We start from the raw sequence: 23,110 nt of genomic DNA, 5'->3' as shown, positions 1-23,110 counted from the left end.
ACAAGGGCACAAATGAATAAAGATAACGATCGCATAACCATACAAACATACAAAGGGTGAGTCCACCTCAAACGGGAGATTGAATAGCTTGGTGTCAATAAGGTCCTGGAATATACGTGGTCTCACTAACCAGAAACAATCCTGGTTAATCGCAAAATATAGAGGGAATCAAAAGGTGAATATATTATGCATACAAGAAACACATCTAGCCTGAGAGGTTCCCCTACACAGTCTGCCTGGTTGGGGCATACATAGATACAGCTCTTCATTCACAACACACTCCAGAACAAGAGAATAGGGGACAAAGAAGGGAGATGAATGATTTTTGCTGGGGAAATCCGTGGGTCAAAACTCTGACTGATAAATATTTACGTACCAAATAACGACTCCACCAAGTTCTTCCATAGATGTGCCAATCATATACTCAAGTTCCCAGGGTACGACGTCATATGGGTTTGGGACTTAACCATGGCCCTTCTCCAGCATGGGGTCTGGCATGGATTCACATGCTCATGAATATTCCCCGTCGTCAGGCTGGGAATCCTCGGTAAAGAAAAAACCAGTATCAGTTTCGTTTCTGATCTGTCTTTCGTAGTAATAACCAATCACTGGTCTCTGCGTCATACTGACCACAGCCAATGACTGCCCTCTACCTAAGCACCGCCTCTGGCAGCCATCTTCAGATTTTTACCGCACGTTCATGTGTTGGGATCCTCGTGCTATTGCTCTCGAGCGTTAGTGCTATTTTTTTTCACGTTTTTTCTCAAAACTTCGTTTTTTCGGTCAAAAAGAGCCTCAAGCTCGACCGATTCTCCATCCGATCAACGGGGACCCGTGTCGGATTCGTCTGCGCCCCTCAAGGGTGAAGATTTCGTCGAGCTACGCTTTTGGAGGACTCCAGAAGTTTCTCAGGCCCGGTCATGGCCCAGGAGAAGGGAAGCTCGACGCCCGGAAAGCTGTTCAGCCCTGGATGCCAGCTGCAGAACGTCTTCAAGGAGGACGAACACTCTTTTTGTCTTTACTGCCTACATGAGGACAAGACGCACGTGGAGAAGGACTGTGCGTTTTGCGGCAACATGTCGGAGCGGACCATGAAGGACCGCCATCAACGTCTCGCCAACTGGCTGGAAGGGAAGAGCCCGTCCGGCGAGAAGAAGAGGAAGAAAGCCGAGCGGTCTTCTAAGACCTTTGAGGACGCCCCGGCGACGGGGGTCCAACATAAGGCCAAGCACCGCGAGTCCGCTGGCACCGGGAGCGCCGAACGGTCGGGCTCTACGGGCGCCAGGCAGGGTGCACCCTCCCCGGCACCATCAACCACGAGCCAACGCTCTGGGTCGGGTAAGAGGAAGGCCGAGCACCCGGCGAAGCTCCTGGAGAGGCCCCGGTCGAGCTCGAAGGCGGAGGGGGAGCGAGGCAATGTCCCCCCCCTCAAGGATAAGGCGGTGAGCGCACCTAAGGTGGTGAAGGCCTTAATCCATCCGGCCAAGCCCTCTATCGAAACTGTCGCGGCGGCCCTGGCTCAGCCTGTGGAGGCTACACCAGTGGTGGCGACCTCGGGGCTCAGTCTCCCTGCCACCTCGGAGGGAGTCCTCTTTTGTGCCCATCGATAGGACCCCCGTGAAATCCCCCGTGGGGAAGAAAAAGGGGGGGCAGGGCGTCGTCGTAGATTCGGCCTCAACCTCGGAGGAGGAGCTGGTCGAAGTCTTAAGCCACGGCCTCGGCGTGGAAGAAGACCGACCCGTCGGGATGGATCCCGACGCAGGTGACGACGACATCGTCGAGGGTACCGACGGGGCCCCTGATCGCCCGTCGGATTCCCCTCTGCCAGCGCCGCGAGACAACTCGGCGGCCATTTTGTTGGCTATACAGTCCTTATGCTCAGAGATAAGGACGAGACTACCGTTGCCGACGGAACCTCTCCCGTCGGGGGACCCAGAACCGGGACCTTCTGGTGTTCCCCCTACCAAGAAAAGAAGGATCCACCCTCCGCCTCCTTTTCAGCCGTCGCGCCCCTTCCAGCCCTCCTCCCCGTCCACCCGAGGGGATGATACGGGGACTGACACGGCAGCGACGGGTACGGACGACGAGGTATACGACGAGGATGTACCGTCGTCGCCTCCCACCAGGGCTTCTCCGCCCGATGAGATTGGATCGTTCCACTCCATGATCACCAGGGCATCCGAGCTTTTCCAACTCTGCCCTGAGGAGAAGAAGAAAGAAGGCTTCCTTTATCAGCGGCGCGAGGCCAAGAGGAAGACGGTCCTCTCAGTGCCTCTATTGGACGACATTTGGGATGAGGGCCTCACCCTCCTCAAGAACCCTTCCACGACGCCAGCTAGAAGAGACGGGTACGAGAAGAAGTACCGGGTCCCGGACACGGCCCCCCTGTGCCTCCGGGCGCAGCCCACCCCGGACTCCGTCGTCTCCGCGGCAGCCAGGAAAAAAGCGGGGGGGGGGTGCGGCCTCCACATCGACTTCCCCACCGGACGGCGAGGGAAAGAAATTGGACGCTATGGGACGCAGAGTCATCTCGTCTGCGACGACGACGATTAAAGCGGCCAACGCCTTGGCTATCGTGGCCCGCTACGACGGGGAGCTCTGGTACACACTGGCTCCCCTGCTGGACTTCTTGCCGGACGACAAGAGGGCAGAGGCCCTGGAGATCCTGCAGGAAGGTGAGGTGGCTTCGGACCACGCCATTACCGTTGCGACGGACATCGCCGACACTGGGTTCCGCCAGTTGGGCAACGGTGTTTGCCTTAGGCGGCGTGGATGGCTCAAGGCTACGGACTTCCGTCAAGACGTTCAGACCAGAGTCCTGGACATGCCCTTCGATGGGAACAACCTGTTTGGGAAAACAGTGGACGATTCCCTTCAGGCCATTAAAGCGGACACCGAGACGGCCCGGGCCCTTGGAGTTCTGCAACAACGACGGACGCCCTTTCGGAGCAGCGGAGGCAAGGGCGCCTCCAAAAGTTCCGGCGGCGGTTTCTCCACCTACCGTCAAGCGGCCCGCTCGTCGGCTCAGGAGGCCTACAGAGGACGAGGCAAGTCTGGCGGACCCCGCCGTCGTCGCCAAGGAGGTCAAGGCGGCAAAGCCTCGTCGAAGCAGGATTGAACCGGCCGTGGGGTCGGGCCCCCACCGAAGCACCCCGGTGGGAGGCCGGCTGGCGAGCTTCGTCAGCGTGTGGGAGTCCATCTCCACCGACCGTTGGGTGCTGGACGCCTTGGCCCGGGGCCACGCGCTCGAGTTTCAAAGAAGGTGTCCGCGCGTCCCCCCCGTGGCCAGGAAAGAACTTCACGTCCCTCAACTTCTCCTGGAGGTAAAGGCGATGCTCAGGAAGGGCGCCATCGAACTCGTCCCAAAGAGGCTTCGGGGCTCCGGAGTTTACTCGAGATACTTCCTCGTGAAGAAGAAGACGGGGGGATGGCGCCCCATCCTGGACCTGCGACGTCTGAACAAGTTCATCAAGGCGCAAAAGTTCCGGATGGTCACCCTCCAGCACGTCCTGGGTCAGCTGGAGGAAGGAGACTTCCTGTCGTCGTTGGATTTGGAGGATGCCTACTTCCATATTCCCATCCTAAAGGGGCACCGAAAATTCCTCAGGTTTGTGGTCCAAGGGCGTCACTACCAGTTCAAAGCCCTCCCCTTCGGACTACGGTCGGCACCCAGGGTATTCACCAAGTGCCTTGCACCGGTGGCAGCGCAGCTGCGCCGCGAGGGGATCCACGTCTACCCCTACCTGGACGACTGGCTCATCCGAGCCAAGACGAGGGAGCTCGCCGTGGATCACACGGCAAGGACCGTCCAACTTCTCACGGACCTGGGATTCTCCGTGAACTACGCCAAGTCCCACCTGGTACCCGCGCAAAACGCACTGTTTCTGGGAGCGAAGCTCGACACAGTGTCCCTTCTGGCCTCCCCGTCGGAGGAAAGGACCAGGTCCATCCTGGGCAAGGTACAGCGGATGTTGGTTTCCGACGCGGCCAAGGTGAGGTCCATCAAGTCCCTCCTCGGAATGATGTCTTCTTGCATCTACCTCATTCCCATGTGCAGGCTCCGGATGCGCCCGTTGCAGGAGTTCCTGGACGTGCGCTGGATCCAAACAACGGGCGGCTTCGAGGAGAGGATCACACTCGACGAGAGTTTCCGCCGAGCGGTCCGGTGGTGGGGCATCCGCGCGCATCTGACGGCGGGCATGGACTTCCAGACCCCAGACCACCAGGAGACAGTGACCACGGATGCCTCCCTGGAAGGGTGGGGAGCGCACACCGAAAATCTGCACGCGAGAGGCCTTTGGCTCCCGACGGAAAAGTCCCTCCATATCAACGTCCTGGAGCTCCGTGCAGTGTTCTGGGCCCTCAGGTCCTTCCTTCCGTCCCTCAAGGGCAAGGTGGTGAGGATCTTCACCGACAACACCACCACCATGTTTTACATCAGGAAACATGGCGGAACCAGGTCCCCAGCACTGTCCAAGGAGGCGCAGGACCTGTGGCATTGGGCCGTCGCCCAAAGGATGTTTCTGGTGCCGTTTCATCTGGCAGGGATAAAAAACACCATCGCCGACTCACTCAGCAGGGAGCTGCGCTCGTGCCACGAGTGGGAACTACGGCAGGATCTAGTGGATCGCCTCTTCCGACGGTGGGGCACACCCCAGATCGACCTGTTCGCGACGGCGACGAACTCCAAGTGCCGGAGGTTCGCCAGCAGGTTTCCCCAGGCGAGGAGCATGGGCGATGCTTTCTCGTTCCCCTGGGAGGGCCTGTTCCTCTACGCGTTCCCTCCTTTGCCACTGCTAATCCGGCTCGTCAACCAGCTCAAGAGGTCACGGTGCAGGATGATCCTCGTCGCACCTGCGTGGCCGAGGCAGATATGGTTCCCGGACCTTCTGGACTTGTCAGCGTCCCCGCCAATCAAGCTGCCAGTGGACGCGGATCTACTCTCCAGGGAAGGAGGCGCCATCCTCCACCACGACCCGAAATCGCTGAACTTGCAGGCCTGGCTCCTGCAGCGCTAGAGTTTGGAGGATACGACATACCGGCCGACTGCAGAGAGGTTCTTGCAAAGGCCAGGGCGTCCTCGACTCTTAAATGCTACGGACACAAATGGAAGAGGTTCTCTGTCTGGTGCCACGCACAGAAGATTAACCCTCTACGGATTACGGCTCCCCAGGTACTGCCGTACCTGCTGACGCTGGCCAAAGCTGGACTGGCACACGCGTCCATCAAGATTCATCTTGCTGCGATCTCCCGATACACCAGAACCACGGGCCGGACGTCCTTGTGGTCTCATCGTCTGGTGAAAGAGTTCATGAAGGGACTGTTCAGATCGTTCCCGTCGGTGAAGGCTCCGGCCCCGGCGTGGGAGCTCAACGTGGTGCTGACCAAGCTCATGGGACCTCCGTTCGAGCCTCTGCACTCGGCCCCATTGAAGTTTCTGTCGTGGAAAACAGCGTTTCTTGTGGCCATCACCTCCGCACGACGGGTGGGAGAGATCCAGGCCCTTTCCTGCAAGGCCCCGTACTTGACTTTTCACGACACGAGGGTAGTGCTCAGGACGCACCCCTCCTTCATGCCCAAGGTACCGTCGGACTTCCATCTCAACGAACCCTTGGTGTTGCCTGTGTTCTTCCCGTCGCCTTCGTCGCCGGCTGAGAGGACTTTGCACTCGCTGGATGTGGCTAGAGCGCTGACGTTCTACGTGGACCGCACGAAGTGTTTTCGGAAGACGTCACAACTCTTTGTGAACTTTGGACCTGTCAATCAGGGGAAGGCTCTCTCGAAGGCTTCCATTTCCAGATGGCTCTCCGGCTGTATCATGTACTGTCATCGGTTGGCAAACCGACCGCTGCCTGGCCGTCCGAGAGCCCATTCCACCAGAGCGATCGCAGCTACCACGGCGTTCCTTTCTGGTGTGCCCCTGCTGGACATATGCAGGGCTGCTACGTGGAGGTCGACGCACACCTTCACGAAATTCTACTGCGTCGACCGGGATTCCAGGGAGGAGTCCAGGGTCGGCCAAGCAGTGCTGCGCAACCTGTTCGCCTGAGATGAGCCTGGTGAGGAGGTAAGATGCTTAATGTTGAGTTTGATGTAATGCTTAATGTTGAGCCTTTGCCACCTCCCGTGGTTGTGCATGTGTGTACTGCTATGTATTCTTTATTCATGAGCATGTGAATCCATGCCAGACCCCATGCTGGAGAAGGAACAAGTTACTTACCTGTAACTGTTGTTCTCCAGCATGGGTCTGGCATGGATTCACATGCGAACCCTCCCGCCTACCCCTCTGCGGCTCTTCACTTGGTCATACTGCCACTTCACGTGCTTCCAAATCTGAAGATGGCTGCCAGAGGCGGTGCTTAGGTAGAGGGCAGTCATTGGCTGTGGTCAGTATGACGCAGAGACCAGTGATTGGTTATTACTACGAAAGACAGATCAGAAACAAAACTGATACTGGTTTTTTCTTTACCGAGGATTCCCAGCCTGACGACGGGGAATATTCATGAGCATGTGAATCCATGCCAGACCCATGCTGGAGAACAACAGTTACAGGTAAGTAACTTGTTCCTTACGCTGGAACTAGACAGAGCCTCAACAATACAGAAAACTCTACCACACGCCGCTCAGACGTGGCCAGCCATAGCAGAGTACCATGACCTACATGACATTTGGCGGGGAAGGTATCCAACCAATAAGGAATACACCTTATTTTCAAGTGTCCATGGCAGATCGTCGCAAATTGACTACATTATTACTAATTCCGCCATAGCTAGAAATGTAGTTGATGCGGTAATACTTCCCTGCACACACTCATACCACTCGCCTGTCTTAGCCCATTTATCCACCCCAGTCGCCCCCCCCCAGAGAAATACGCTGGAGGTTCAGGGCCATGGACTTAGAGCACAGGGCATTTTGAGAAGAAATTAGCCTAGACATACAGACGTACTTTTCGACTAACATAGACTCAACACGGTACAGTGACGGAGACCGCCCCAGTAAAACACTAGCATGGGCCATAAAACGGGAACGACAACTCACCTCCATAGTTGAAGTCGAGTACCAAATGGGTCAGCTTGTTAAAGATCTGTCTGAGAGCAATACAATTTTTCGGGAATACTATGAGCAGTTCTACTCGTCGCATGTAAGCGCAGGGCATGACACTATGATGCAATATTTGGACAAGGTGGTCCTGGGTTGGCTAGACCCAGAGTAAGGGAGAGAGCTAAACACTCCCATAATTGCCGAGGAGATCCGTAGGGTAATTCTCTCCTTTCCGAATGGCAAGGCCCCAGGAAACAATGGCATATGTGCAGAATTTTACACCTACCTAGACCTCATGCTCCCTAGCCTGCGTGCAATGTATGAGAACACATTAAGGACTGCAATCCTCCCGGAATCCACAAGAATGGCAATAGTCACAGTACTTAAACCCGAGAACGATCCCCAACAATGTGCATTATACAGGCCCTTATCATTAATTAATATTGATAATAAAATCCTAGCGAAAATACGGGCGGAAAGATTAATCCCACACATTGCTTCACTGGTCCTTCCGGATCAGGCAGGCTTTATCCCAGGCCGATCAACGCAACATAACCCGAGACGGCTATTTGAACTTATGCATAACATAAACCCCGAAGTCCCTATAGCGAGGAAAGAGGATGCCGAAAAGGCCTTCAACTCTGTCGAGTGGCCTTTTCTATTCGAGGTGCTCTGATGCTTAGGGCTGGGACTAACGTTTATAAGATGGATTCGGCTCTTATGCACTGCCCCCAGAGCGGCGATGTATTCAAACGGGATATCGTCAGAATACATTTACCCAATGAGGGGTACACGGCAGGGCTGCCCCTTCTCACCAACTTGCCTGCCATATTAGGGAGTTGCATGCTCATAGAGGTGTACAAATACAATCCTACCTTTAATATTATTTCACTATATGCGGATGACATCCTATTGTATGTTAAATATCCGAGGGTAAACCTCCCCCCGCTGACAGACGAGATAGGTACATTTGGGGAACTCTCAGGACTACGAATCAATTGGAACAAATCGAAGGTGCTACCTTTGACCCCCAAAGGTGCAACAGGCTGATATTGTTCAGGACTTCCGCTGGTGCCCCCAAGGTATGCGTTATTTGGGAGTCCTGGTAACCAACACGGTGGGAGAACTGTATACGGGCAACTACACGAAAACACTGGGACAGCTGGAACATAAAGTAGAATCCTGGATACTGCTGCCCAAATCCCAAGCAGCGCGCATTGCTTTAGCCAAAATGGTGATACTCCCTAAATTACCCAACATATTTAATAATGTACCCATATGGCCACCTCAAAACTTCTGTACCCATATCAAAAGCTTAATGATTAGACTGGTCTGGGTGGGCAAACACGCCAGAATATCGTACAACACCCTTACCCGGACATATGAACAGGGTGGGCTGGAGTACCCGGACCTTTATACTGTTTAGCAGCTCAGATACAGTACATAGCAGGCTGGAGCCCTTAAACTGTACACCCCACTCTCTCTTCGGGTGAAAGAGGTAGCAAGCACTGATGACCTACTGGGAAGGCTTTGGGGGTACACTGGTGAGGGCACCACGGACAGAGGTGCTGCCCACAGTGGTGACGTGTAGAGCCTGGGAACAGATGGTCAGGTTGACCAACTGCGAGGCGGCCTACACTCCAGACCTCCCAATATACACCGGATCCCGCTCACACATGAGGGTTTTCCAAACCCACTTCCAAAAGGTGGGGATCCAAGCGCTGGGAGAATTAGTACAAGAAGGAAAGTTTATACCGTGGGAAGCACTACAAACAAAAGGGGAATGGACAACAGTAACTCTGCTTATGTACTATAGGACTAGGGAAGTGTTAAGACCTAAATGGGCTGATTCCCTGTGGCGCCCAACGTTCATTCCATCCTGCAATATGTGCTTAAACTGCTATCGACCAGGAAACCGGTGTCCACTATATACAAAATGGCCAGGGGCAAGAAAAGTACACATGATCAGAGGTACAGGGCTAACTTGGAGGATGCCCTAGGGGAGGTAATCAGCGAAGATCAATGGAAACTCATTTGCATGCAAACACGCAACCTGTCCATGAATAGTGTGTTCAGGCTCATCCATTACAAATTCCTTCACAAAGTTTACTACTCCCCAGCCACAATACACAGAATATACCCCAAAAAGTCGTCCTCATGTGTAAGATGCAATGAAGTAGCTGCCAACTTTTATCACGTAGCTTGGGAATGTCAACGTATCTGGCCCTTCTGGAGAGGGATCGAGGCAGCTATGTCCGTAATATCGACAAAATGGGCTGACACACCAGAATTATTGCTCTTATTATTATTGTTGGTTGGAAAGGGTCCCCCAAAGGGGAGGGGGGGGAATAAAATTACTTGGGATGGCCACGGTAACAGCAAGATATCTTATAGCTAGATCTTGGGGGAAATGTATCGCACCCATGTTCACTGGTTACCTGGAGTTAATGAACACATGCGAACAAAGAAAAAACAGATTTGCACAGTCTCTACTGGCCAGCAGCCGACCAATTGATTGCTGGCCCCCCTTTCGATGATCATATGCAGATTGGAAATTGGACTCCCAAGCAGGGGAGGAGGGATCACCCTAAACAAGACCCGGTATGAGGACGGGGAAATGCCTCGTAGTAACTGGGATGGGTAAGACCCATGATAGACGTATGGTGAATGCGAGAACCCTCGTGGACCTAGAATATACCGCCAAGCAGTGAACCCGCAGGGTGAAAGTAATACAATGGCGTGGGAAATGTGCAACCTTGCAAAGTGTAACGCAATAGATGTAACAAAACCACTGGACTCGGTTATACATAATTGTGAACAGTGCCACGTGTCGAGTAGGTTAGGGGAGGGGGGTACCACAAGGGCATGATGTTGATCTGTTTAACTGTTATGAAAATCAATAAAGAAAGTTTAAAGAAAAATCTTACACAACACATACCTGTGGCTTTTCATTGCCAAGAGTTTGTCAGAGACCTAAATAAATAATTGTTTTATATTTTCTGCTGAACCTCTGATATTGAGTGCTTTGTGCTTAACTGAACCCTTCACTGTCACTCCTTCCTAAGTTTGCCTTGTTGCTCAGTTACACTTTCTAGATAGTTTGGCTAGACAGGACTGTCTTTATCAGTTTACCAGAATTGAGAGGTCTACATCTATCCCCAGGGCTGATTCTGGAAAGCCATCTGAACAGCATGGACTATAGTGTATTAAAATGTTTGGTAAAGTACATCACAAACTTGACTTTTGTAAGTGAAATAGTCATTTAACATTACGCATTTGGTTTCAATGCAGTCTTAAAAGAGCTGTGAAAACAGTAGTACTTAATGAATGTTTTGTTTTTATTTGCAGAGTGGCCCAAATGAACTGGATAGCCTGCTGGCTTCACTGACCGAGAACCTCATTGATTTCACTGATACCGTTCCTCAGGTACTCATTAAAGAATCGATCCCATGAGCATATCAAGTACTTTGTTGATGAGGGGTATGCATGAGGGATTTTGTTACCAGTAAGTCATTTTAGCAGTTCCAGCCATAAGGCTGGCATTTCATCCCTCCTAGTCGATAACATATTGACTACATCATGTGTTCCTCCAGTTGCCACTTGGATGTCCTCCCTCTAGTGGACCTCACCAAATCTCTCCTTCAAAGTTAACCTGCATATCTGGCCCAAAGTATCCTACACTCTACATTGCTGCCAAGGACTCTGCAACCACCCTGGCCACTCCTACCACAACTACGATTAATACTTCCCTTTGATGTGCCATCTTTTTGCACTCCCCTGCATAAAAATGCCAACCTTTTTAATAGTACATGTATCCAACTGCGTCATGTTCCATGCTCATTTGAGAATTGCAAACCATTGCACTCCTTCATTGAGTCCAACCACATCCTTGACTCCTGCCGGTCTAGTTTTAGACTAGGCCAATGCATGGAACCAACTGGTTGCTATTAGGAGTAACAGCATATCCCTTTGTGACAAGGATTCTTTCTCTTGGCTTACTAGACTTACCAGAAGCCTTCAATGCACGTGTTGCAGTCGAGTGATAACAAATTATGCTGCTTCTGTCGTTTCTTAGAAAAAGGTGAGCTCCTTTGAGTCCAGTAGAGTAGTTTGTCACACTGGTGGCATTTCTGTCCAAGACCATTAGTGCTACTCACTGTATCCCTTGAGACATTGTTGTACTCATTTGGCTTCCGAGGTAGGTTTGTCTTTCTTTCTAAATCTCATCCATATTTTATGTATGGGTCAAAGTCCTGTACTTAATTACTATTTTGTTATGAGCACTACTGGCAAAGGGCAAACATTCCTGTTTTTTTTATTTATTTTTTTAGTTTGACTGTGTACTAAGCTTAAACTGAAGAGGGTAAGGATTAATGTGAACTACAGATGCCAGCTAGAGGCATGCATGTAAAATATACTTATCTCTTAAATACACAGTTGCATTCACATAAATGGATTACATCAGTAAATAAAAAATATATTTATATATGTATCCATAAGCACAATGTGTTCTATCCTTATCCCTTGGATGCTTGGCACTGAGAGAATGTTGACTGTCTGGAATTTTTGTATATGAATTGTGTTCCAGCCCAGGCAGTAGAAGATGTAAGCATGGGGGGTGGGTGCCAGTGAGTCCCCTCGGTTCCTGAGCTACCTACTTGTTACATCTTAATAAATGGAACTTGAGTGATCATACCTCCTGCCTCCTGGAGTCATCATTACAACACTGGCGACAAGTTCGGGCACAGGCGTGTAGAACAAGGCATCTACAAGGAAAATAAGTATTAAACTGCTGCAGGGGTACAGTAACAAGTTTGGACCCACTGCCTCCAGAGGTTGAAGATCCAGCACCCAGGGCGGTGCTGACAACAGAGTGCTGCTGGAAAAGTACCTGCTACAGCTGCCAGAATGACAGCCAGGGCGCCTACCTAACCATCGAGGATGCTGGCAGAAGACATGCTGGATAAGAACTGTGCAGTTCGGATAGTGCTACAGAAGCCCCCATCATGGACAAATATCATGATAGGTAGCCTTGACATTGTCATTCAGGTTTCCGGACTGTCAAGGAAGGAAGGAGAAAGAATGTTAAAATATACCTCCAGGGATGGGCATCGAAGGCCAGGGGCCAGGGTAGGAGAAGTGTGTTTGTTGCAAACATTGGTCTGCAGGAGCTCCATTCGGCACTGAGTGCTAATTATGACATCACTGGAGGGTATGGTGACCCTTGGAACATACCTCGATGTTCAAATTCCCTGGCGAGGCAAACGGTTTGTGTGTCTGTGAAATACTTAAAGAAAAGCACCTCTCAACGTTAACCTGCGTGATGGAATAAAGTGTTGGCTAAGAGAGAGAGCTATCAGCCAATGCGGAACGCTTAGGTGGCTGCCCAAGTAGAAGAGTTCCTGCGCAGATGAGCATTGATGTGGCCCATGGGACTGTACACGGTTGCTAATAACCGCAACTGTTGAAAGATGCGCTCTGCATTTTTATTTGCATTGGCAGTTTATTTTAGTGAGTTCGGTGATGCAGTTTATTTAATTGAAATTTCTGTGATGTGTGCAAAGTAAGGCACACACTACAATCGCTTGTAGTGAAGTGTCAAGCGCAGCAATGAAATAAAAGGGACTCTGTTTCTCTAATATCCTGCACGTTCATTGAATGACAGTTTTGGTTCCCTGCTGGGTGGCATGTGATGCTGGTGTAGACTTCTGGCTAGTGCTCAAGGCTTTCCTGCCCCTCATCCAAACAGACAATTCCACCAGCATGTATTAAATCAATAAGCAGGGTGGCACCAGGTCTCCTCCTCTATGCACCCTTGTGGTCAACATCTGGCAATGGGCTCTGGAGAACATCATACACTTGACAGCGATCCACCTCCCGGGGGAGTCGAACCTGAAGGCCGACAGGCTCAGCAGGTTGGGGCGGACAATTACAAATGGCAATTGAACGATTGGGGCCTTCAACAGATGGGGTCATCCACAGGTGGACCTCTTCGCCACCTGGTACAACAGGAAGTGCCCTCTGTTCGAGTCCTGGCAAGGACAGGGTCTAGCCTCTCTGGGCGTTGCGTTACAGGTGCAGTGGAACAGCATGAACGCCTACGCCTTCCTGCCCACTTCCCTGGTGCACAAGGTGATATGCAGGATAAGGGAGTGCCGGCACCTCGGTAGCATTCTGGTAGTTCCGTGGTGGCCGGCGAGGACATGGTTTTCAGAGCTGCTCAGCCTGTTGGACCAACCTCTGATTCACCTTCCGCTGAGACCAGCACATCTACTGTCGCAGCAGGGGGGCACAGTCATCCACCCACCCAGCAGAAGTTGGCCCTCGCAGTGTGGTTCCTGAACAGGTCACATTAAAGCATCTATGCCTCTCACAGGCTAACCTGGACATTGTTCAGGGTGCCAGGTGCGATGCTACCAGGAGCCAGTACAAGAGCAAGTGGACTAGGTCTTGCCACTGGGCTGAGTCAAAGGAGGTTGATCCTCTAAACGTGTACATTGGACAATGTGCTATCCTTTTTGGCACACCTTGCACACTCGGGGGTGCAGATACACATGCCACACCTATTGGGTGGCCATCGAAGCCTACCGGAACTCGGAAGAGAAAGTCTTCTCCGCCAATCCGGTGGTTAAAAGGCATTTGGCGTGACTTGCCAGGCTCTACCCGCCCATCAAGAAGCCACACCCAGCGTGGGACCTCAACATAGTGTTGGGCGCCTTGGCACATAAACCCTTTGAGCCAATGGCATCCGAGGACATCAGGCTGGTCACCATTAAGACAGCCCTCTTGGTGGTTCTTAAGTCGACACACACCCTGCGTTCGTCTCACATAAATGAGGAGATGGTACTACCAACCTTCTTCGCAAACCTGAAGAACAATGCTCTGAGGGTACTGCACTGTTTAGATGTTAGGCGAGCCCTAAAGTTCTATCTGGACAGGACCAAGAGCTTCCGCAAATCAGAAACGCTATTTGTCGCCTTCGGCGGGTCAAGGCCAGGATATCAGGCTTCCAAGGCCTCCATAGCAAGGTGGATGGTTTTGGCAATTAAGGAGGCCTGTGAGGGGCAGCACAAACCACTGCAGGCGAATATGCATGCCCATGCAGTCAGAGCAAAGGCCACGGCGGTCGCATTCCAGAGAGACGTCCTGTGGCAGGTCATCAGCAAGGCGGCTACTTGGGCCACTCCCTCAGCTTTCTGCAAGCACTACTGTTTGGATGCCGGCTCCAGGTCAGACGTGGCATTCGGGCAGACCGTATTAAGGAGCTTGTTTATTTTCACCCTTGGGCTGCATTCAGTTGTAATCGCCCATACGGTATGGAGGAAAGGGGATGGGCCATAGGAGCAATTATAGGTTACTCACCGTAGTGACTAACTTAACTCCTAGTCCATAGTCCCCTTTCCTCCATACGTCCCACCATCCTCCCCCTAATAAAACTGGTGTCATTAAGCAATGGTAATATTGTCGACACGTCCATGGGGACTGAGGAGTGGCGCCGGAGTCAGGGGAGCGCATGCTCCCAGGGCCGCACCCCCACGCACCTCTAAATTTAAAGGTGAAGAAGATTTTTTCTGCTGAAAACGGTTCCATCTCCCGTCCCTAGTGAGGGACGCCCATACAGTATGGAGGAAAGGGGACTATGGACTAGGAGTACGTTAGTCGCTACTTTGAGTAACTTATAATTTATTAGCTTGTTTGAATGTACTAAATGACCTTGAATGGCGTTCTCTACACAATCATAATTTATAAGATGTTTTATTTAATGGAAATCTATTCCACAATTTGATACACTAATATGAATTTGTATACATCTGTTATTCTGCAGACTTGCTAAACTGCACCTGATGAAGGGAATCTCTAATCTCGAAACGCGTTGTGCTTTTCATTTAGAAGTATAAAGAAGAACTGGACAGAGAAACTTGTTTGTGTATATTTTCAACCACTGATGTTTATACATACTATGCATTAATATCCATTTAACATTATATTGGCTGTCGTACAGCACAAAGGTGTGCAGGGGACGGGAGTATCCGATAAGTTTTGGACACCACTTTGGTTCTCAGAATTTCACTTGTCACAGTCCATCGACCTTCCGGTCTTCTATCCTCATCCTTCTAAGCAGGAGGAACGGTTACATTGTATAGACCCTATGAGGGCATTGAGTTACTATATCGCCAGGACAGCTGCTTTCAGGAGAGCTGGCCAGCTCTTTGTGGCTTTTTCCTTAGCCGTAAGGGCCTGCCCATAACGAAGCAAACGTTATCCCACTGCATAGATGAATGTTACCATGCCGCTGGGAAGAAATTACCAGCAGGCATCAGGGCCCATTCCACTATTAGGGTCTCCGCATCCACAGCATTGCAGTGGGAGGTCCCTGTCCGGGAGATTTGTCGTGCTGCGACATTGTCATCTTTGCAAAGCACTATAGCCTGGATGTGGCTTGTTCATCTGATGCGCGTTTTGGCAGGGCAGTGCTGCAAAAAATGTTGATATAACTTTCTGCCCGTTTCCTTGGTTACTGCTTTGGGAGTCTATCTGAAGGAGAAAAGCAATCCATCGAAGGAGAAATTACCTTACCATAATGTTCTTTCTGTGGATTCTTCTCCCGCAGATTCCTCATCACCCCTCCCATCCATCCTCGCTCAGTCAGTGGTTGGTGCGCATCTTTCGATTTCACGCTGACTTGGTGATGGCCCTCTGTGTCTGTTTTCTTTCTTCCTGCCAGAGTCTTAAAACAAAGCTTTTTCTAACGCTACTTGTAGTGTTCTTTTTCATTGTTCCTCCTTCGGAGGTCTATAATTACTTTCTTTTTAAAGGGCTCATTAGCCTCTTTGTTCTCTGTTATCCTATGCAGTGTGTCGTGCTCTGGAAAAAAGGGGAACTGAGCTTGGGGTGTAGTGACGTGGTACTTACACGACACCTGACGTCCTTGCTGGAGCCGACGACCAGACGCCGAGCAAGATGGATCGATGGTCGACGGCCGGATTGAGGTCCATTATGACGCCTGTTGAACATTTTCCAAAGCAGCGAAGCTGGAAGAAATATCTATCGGATGAGGAATCTGCGGGAGAAGAATGCATAGAAAGAACATTACAGTAAGGTCATTTCTCCTTCTCAAGTGACTGCAGAAGTTTGTGTCAACGCTGTTCTTGATTGCTCTGCACTGTTCCCAGAGGGTGTGGCACATGGAACCTATGGACATGACAATCGGTCCTCTGTGATCCTCCTGGTAAGGAGAAATCTGCTGCCAGTCGAAGGGCAGTCTCCTCCACTTGAACCTGAACAATCTCAGCCTTCATGCTTCACTGTTGAGCGGCTGAGGTAAGTTTCCGTCATGGCAGTTGTTTTCTCTGTGTTGGATTTCAATGGTTTCTCTGGTTGCTCATTTTTTGTGCCTTTGGGTTTTTCCCTTTGAGTCTGCACAACCTTAAGTATTTCCTTGTGGCCAACCCTTTGCTTGTGAGTGAGATCCCGAACCATTTCTTTGCAGCCCCCATAACTCTGCATCAGTTGGGGGGTGGCACTGACTGATGCTGTCCTTCCTTTTAAGATTGTCTGATTCTCACCTGTTGCATAAAATTGCTATTTTCTACCCTTCACATCGTCCATCCAAAGCAGAGGTGAGAATTTGTCACGTGGACCAGCAGAGTACTCTGTTCCAAAGCAGAGTAGTATCAACACGCGCAAGACAAGAGAAATTATATTGGAGTGGTTTATTAGGGCTAATTACAAGGCTGGGCTAATTCAAGCAAAATGCTGCATAAAACTTAATTGGCAAATGTATGGTGTCTTCTAAATGCTAATAAGGATTCACGTCTTTTAGGTTGCAAATATCAGTCAGGGTGCTCTTCCTGTTGTAGACTTGAGTTCTGTCATTCAGTCTTGATGGCTTTAAGTGTCCCTTGCACTTCTTAATCTCCTTGGCTGGGTGGGAGATAAAGTAGCCACAGGTTTCCTTGTTCCCCTGCTGTATATCTGCCAGGCATCAATTTGTTAATCTGTACATACCTTCTCAAGGCAATGCCACCTTGCCTCTGAGGAGGATGATAGGGCAGAACAATCTGTGCTACATGGGTTGCCTTCATGGAAGGTCTTCCTTTTTTTGCTTGGAATGGCCTTGTGGATCTTTCAAAGGTGAGACATCTTGGTGAAGTTTGTATCAGTTAGAACAAGTTGCTTCCTTTGGTATTGTTTTCATTTTCAGATGGATAAGATCTGGAAATTCTATCTCCCCTCTTCTCCAGCATTGGATCTTTCATAGATTCACATGCTGTGAATATTCTCTGTCGTCAAGCTGGGAATCCTCGGTATAATAGAGCAGTTTAAATTACACTGAAACTTTAGTCACTTTAGTGCTCAATCGTCATCGTTTTGGGTCATACTGCCGACAGCCTGTAGGGAATACTTACTTAGCTACTCCCCTGTTGCCCATGTTTAGATTTTTTTACCACACGTTGGTGTTAGGAGTCCTAAAAAAAATCTTCAACAATTTTCTTCAAATTTTATATAACATAATTTCAAATGGATTGTGTCCTCTCACATATTCCTCATCTTATGATTATCTCTCCAGCTGCTTCAGATTTTTTTTTCCAACAGGGGGCTCTGTTTGCTGTCTCGTCGAGTCTGTCCCCCGAGGGCCTCCGTATGACTGTTGTTTTCGTCATCCGTATAAGTAGCGCACACAGCGCCCGTTGGCTACAGTTCCGTTTTTCCGAGCTAACGCTTCGAGAGAATTACGGCGCACTTCTGTTCTTCTGTGAACTTCGATAGTTATTTTCATTTAGAAAATGTCTTCCCCGTTGGCTCCATCAACTCCTAAGACAGACTTCAAGAAGTGCCAAAAATGTGGATCGAAGATGTCGATCACTGACCACCACCGCATATGTCTGTGGTATCTTGGTACCGGTAACCGTACCTCCGACTGTGGCTCCTGTCAGACGATGACAGAAAAGGCTCTCAGGAAGCGTAAAGGTAAATTGGGGCAGGGGAGGTTGCCTTCGAAGTCTCCTTCAAAGAGTTCAAAAAGAAAGACTGATGACTCGAGGGATTCTTCTCGATGTAAACAATCTAAACTGTCACGATCAAGAAGTCGATCACGCCATTCTTCATCGTCTTCTTCGAAGAAGGCCAAGAAACGGCGTCATAGGTCACCTTCGACCTCCAGTGAGTCCTCTGCGGAGGTAATCAAGTGTCCAACTAGATCAGAACTCCCCAGCAAAGTGGGATACGTTTCGTAATGAAATGCTCAAAATCTTCGAGAATGCTGCCTCGACCCTTTTGAAGGACAAGCAGGAAGCCCATGCCTCTGTCGATCTGCAATATGATGACAAAGGGAAGTCGAAGACAAAATCTTCAAAACCAAGCCTTAAGCCGGTTCTGCATCGAGAAAAATCTCGATCTGACGAGAAATTGTTGAGGACTTCGACAAGTCAGAAACCCAGCCCATAGAGGGTTCTCCGAAGAAATATAAGAAGTTGACAACGTTGATGCCTTAGCTGACACCGTCTGTCGGAGCCATCAACACCAGTATCTAAGTAGACTCCTAGAAAGGCGATCCCAACTTCAAAGTCATTGTCGACGATTACTTACTATTGATGAAGCCAGTAGTAGTCCAGGAAAAGTTTTTCAAACCTTTGCCTAAAAGAGACTTTGTCTTCATCAGCCATCTGTGAAGATGAACAACCTTCAGATGATAACACACCACCATTTGGGTTACAATTTGGCACCCCTAATGTGCCAGATGAACTGATCTCTGATGAGTCTCGATTAAAGGACTTATATGACAACCTTCAGGCAGCCAGTGGGTTAGATACCTCTCCAGAAATAGAATTTGGCAAACCAGATTCTACTGAGCATGCTGACTCCTCATATAGGAGACTAATGAGTAAGGTTGTAGAGTTTTTAGGCTGGATCAGGCCTACTCCTTCTTTTGAGCAGAATGACATGACAAACATCTTGGACCAGGGTACCCAGAAAGATCCAATGTTGCCATTTCACAATGCATTACAAAAAAGGGTCTAAAAATACAGACCATCCAGCAGCGACCCAAGGTATCGGACCAAACATCCAACACAAGAACGTTTGGTGGTTCAGGCTGCTACATCTACCAAGCAGTCCGCATACCCATCCTTCCCTCCTGATAGGGATGATAAGAGAGTGGAGGCCTGGGTGAGAAAGGTTTTTACTGCTGGCAGTATGGCATTAAAATGAACTAATGTAACTTGTACCTTGTCAAGGTTTATGTTTACCCTGTGGGACTGCATAGCAATGTCAGCTGACCACCAGAAGGAGAGGATAGAGATGGCTTCCTGGCAATCATCAAGGATGGTAAGGAAGCAATGGGTGAATGTCTCCAGTCGGGTCTGGATACTGCAGACAGCATCAGCAGATTCATGGCAGCTAGCACAGTGTTATGCAGTTTTGCGTGGTTGAGGAAGTCTGGGTTTGCACCAGATGTGCTAACATGTTGACATACGTCAACATGCCCTTTGACGGCTTGAGGCAGCAAGGCGGATGAGAGTTTGGAAAAGCTGCAGACCTCAAAGGCAGTGGCTAAATCCCTTTGCGCCGCCATTAGACCGCCTCAACACCCCTACTCTGGCTCACCTTCCTGGAGGGGTAAGTCCTTTCGATTCTACTTCTCAATTGGAAGAGGAAGAGGACAAGCCAGTCAAAGAGGTCAGAAACGATTCCCTCATGGTGGACGAGTGAGAGGTGCTAAGCCAACCCAAGCAGTGGCAGTTTTACCATCGGCTGCCGCTTCAGCCGCCTCAAAACCACTCTGAGGCCTTGACTCACAAGATCCTGGTGGGAGGCAGTCTTACTCAACATCTGAAGGAATGGCGAGGCATTAATTCAGATGCTTGGGCACTGGAAACTGTAGCCCAAGGATACTGCCTTCCTTTCCAAAAAAAGGCCTTAGGATCATCCACCGGGGAACAACTCTTTCAAAATTCTGGGCCCGCATTTTGTGCAGGAAATGTTGACCCTGCTAGAGAAGGGTGCAATAGATCATGTACCTGTCGCGGAAAGGAACAAGGGTTGGTATTCCCCATACTTTCCGATTCCCAAAAAGGACGGAGGATTGAGACCCATCTTGGACTTAAGAAACTTGAACCAGTTCTGCAGGAAGGACACATTCAAGATGGTTACCCTTTCCCAAATCCTTCAGGCTCTCCAACTCTAAGACTGGATGGTATCATTGGACCTTCAGGATGCTTACTATCATATGCCTATCCATCCCAACCACAGAAAGACCTGAGGTTCGCGGTTGGCGGTTCTCATCAGTTTCTAGTTCTGCCATTCGGGCTGACCTCCGCCCCAAGGGTTGTCACCAAGTTGATGGCGGTGGTGGCAGCGAGTCTCGGGACAGGGGGGGATTCACGTCTATGCCTACCTAGACGATTGGCTGATCAGGGCTCGTTCACCCGAACAAGCCCAGGAACATCTCAGCGTAACCTGCCACTCTCTCCACAGACTGGGTTGCTCCCTCAATTACAACAAGTCCCACATGATACCATCTCAAAGACTCCAATTTATTGGAGCAGTCCTGGATGCTTCCTCTGGGAAAGCCTTCGCCACACGAGGTGAGAGCTCAACGCATTCTGCAGATGGTTACCAAATTCCAGAGTGCCTAGCATCTTCCGGCATTTGATGTTTTTGAGGTTGCTCGGTCTCATGGCATCCTGCATTTTCCTGGTACCAGAGGCTTGCCTGAGAATTAGATCCCTCCAGTGGGCCCTTGGTACTCAATGGTCCCAGTTTTCAGGCAGAATGTCAGACCACCTGAAAGTTCAGTCTCTCTCAGGACCTTCTGTGGTGGGCTTACAAGGAAACATTCTCAAGGGAGAATCTTTTTGGCAGCCATGGCCAGTGAGAACGGTAGTGACGGACGCCTCACTCACGGGTGGGGAGCCCACACCAACGATCAGCATTCATTGTTCTGCATCGGAGTGCAAACTAAACATCAACCTTTTGGAGCTGAGGGCAATCAGATTAGCGCTCAATGCCTTTCTGCCCTCTGTACGGGGAAAGAATGTCCTGATAGCGACTGACAAGAGAGTGGCCATGTACTACCTCAACAAGAATGGTGGTGGAGGGTCACTACCATGGTGCAGAGAGGCAATGCAGCTCTGGTTCTGGAATTTTCAAGAAGGAATCTCCTAGCGGCAGTTCACCTAGCTGGAGAGAACACGGTGGCGGATGCTCTGAGCAGGCAGAGCCCAGTCCCCCACGAGTGGAAACTAGCTCAGGAAGTCCTTCACGAGATCTTCACCCTTTGGGGAAACCCTCAAGTGGATCTGTTCGTGACCAGTGTCAACTGGAAGTGCAAACTGTTTTGCTCCAGGGAATTTCCTCCAAGAGGAGCTCTAGGGGATGCGTTTGTGGTGGACTGGGAATTTCCACTCCTGTATGCATTTCCTCCAGTCTCCATCATTGATCAGGAGGTTGAGAAAGTTCGGGAAATCCATGATCCCAATTGCTCTGGATTGAGCCAGGAGGACGTGGTACACGGACCTTCTGGACATGTCCATCTGCCCTCCAATGCGTCTTCCACAAAGGGAGGATCTTGTCTCGCAAGAGGAAGGTCGGGTCCTCCATCCATAGGTCAAGACACTTGCGCATGGTTTCTGAAAGGCTGAGATACAAGGATTGGGACCTACTGGATGAGGTAATGGAGAATTTGCTTTCGGCCAGAAGGCCAGCAACAAAATCTTTGTACCGCTGTTGTTGGAACAAGTTCAGCAGCTGGTACAGGGATACGAATATGGATCCCTTTCTATGTGACACACCTAAGGGGCCTTCCTTTTTGTTACATTTGGCGAATCTGGGGCTCCAGATTGAAACAATTAAAGGTAGAGGAGGATTCATATTTTAAGATCCCTCTGATTGTTCAATTCCTAAAAGGCATTAATAATGTATTGCCCCCGGTTCCATTCAATGTCCCTATATGGGATCTCAATCTAGTGTTAAGATTTTCAACATGCATTCCTTTTGAGCCTTTACACTGATGCCCATTAAGACTTTTAACATTCAAAACTGTTTTGCTTTTTGCAATAACGTCCGCACGCAGGCTAAACGAGTTGCAGGTTCTTTCCTGTAAACCTCCACATACAGTTATCCATAGGGACAATGTTATTCTCAAGGTGAAACCTTCTTTCTTACCTAAGGTACTTGTCGCAAAGAATCACTTTACCAACTTTCTATCTCACTTCCCATCCGGGAAAGGAGGAGGAAAGATTACATAGACTGGACCCAAAAAGGGCTCTAAGTTTATACGTATCTAGAATGGCTACATTTTGCCAAAATGATCAATTATTCATTGGTTATAGTGGCCCCAAAATGGGTCTAGCTGTTACAAAACAAACCATATCCATATTGATCATCGTGGCTATTGGTGAATGTTACAGAATAGCAGGCCTGGACCCGCCAGAAGGCCTAAGAGCACATTCCACAAGGGGCATGGCAACCTCTGCTGCTCTTCAAAGAGGTGTCCCAATCAAAGACATTCGTTCAGCAGTCACTTGGTCGTCTGTTCACACTTTTGTGAGACATTACTGCTTGGATTCATCTTCCAGTCAGGGAGGACAATTTGCAAAAGCGGTCCTTCATTCTGTCCATGATTAGAACAAAATGTAATTTGTACTCCCACCACCAAATTATTACTGCTTTGGGAGTCTATCATAAGATGAGGAATACGTGGGAGGACACAATCCATTCGAAGTATGTTACTTACCCTGGATAATGTTCTTTCGATTGGATGTTCCTCCTACATAATTCCTCATCACGCCTACCAGCCTACCCCGCTTTACGCTTTCTTACACTTTACGCTTTCTTGGAGCCTACGGTCTATGGTACGCCTGGTAATACCTCTTCCAGGAGGGGAAAAACAGAACTGAAGCCAACGGGCACTGCATGCGATACTTATACTGATGATGAAGTTGACAGTCGAACAGAGGCCCTGGAGGGACATCGACTCGACGAGATGGCACACAGCGCCCCCTTTGAAAAAAACATTCCGAAGCAGCTGAAACTGGAGAGATAATTATCATAAAATGAGGAATATGTG

At 49.8% G+C, this 23,110-nt stretch overlaps 1 protein-coding gene across 2 annotated transcripts in view; it reads left to right on the top strand.

The window, feature by feature from the left end:
• Positions 1-23,110, top strand: part of EPB41L5 (erythrocyte membrane protein band 4.1 like 5) — a 1,765,041-nt gene that overhangs the window by 1,586,378 nt on the left and 155,553 nt on the right. For both annotated transcript variants that reach the window (XM_069616748.1, XM_069616747.1), the window contains exon 23: positions 10,390-10,467. In XM_069616748.1, the coding sequence (XP_069472849.1) occupies positions 10,390-10,467 (78 nt within the window). The remainder of the gene's footprint in view (positions 1-10,389; positions 10,468-23,110) is intronic.

This window comes from Ambystoma mexicanum, chromosome 9 (assembly GCF_040938575.1).
Source record: "Ambystoma mexicanum isolate Mex_15411 chromosome 9, UKY_AmexF1_1, whole genome shotgun sequence".
In the NCBI taxonomy this organism is placed as follows: domain Eukaryota; kingdom Metazoa; phylum Chordata; class Amphibia; order Caudata; family Ambystomatidae; genus Ambystoma; species Ambystoma mexicanum.
Note: the sequence above shows the minus strand (reverse complement) of the source record. Positions and strands in the feature narration are given on the sequence as shown.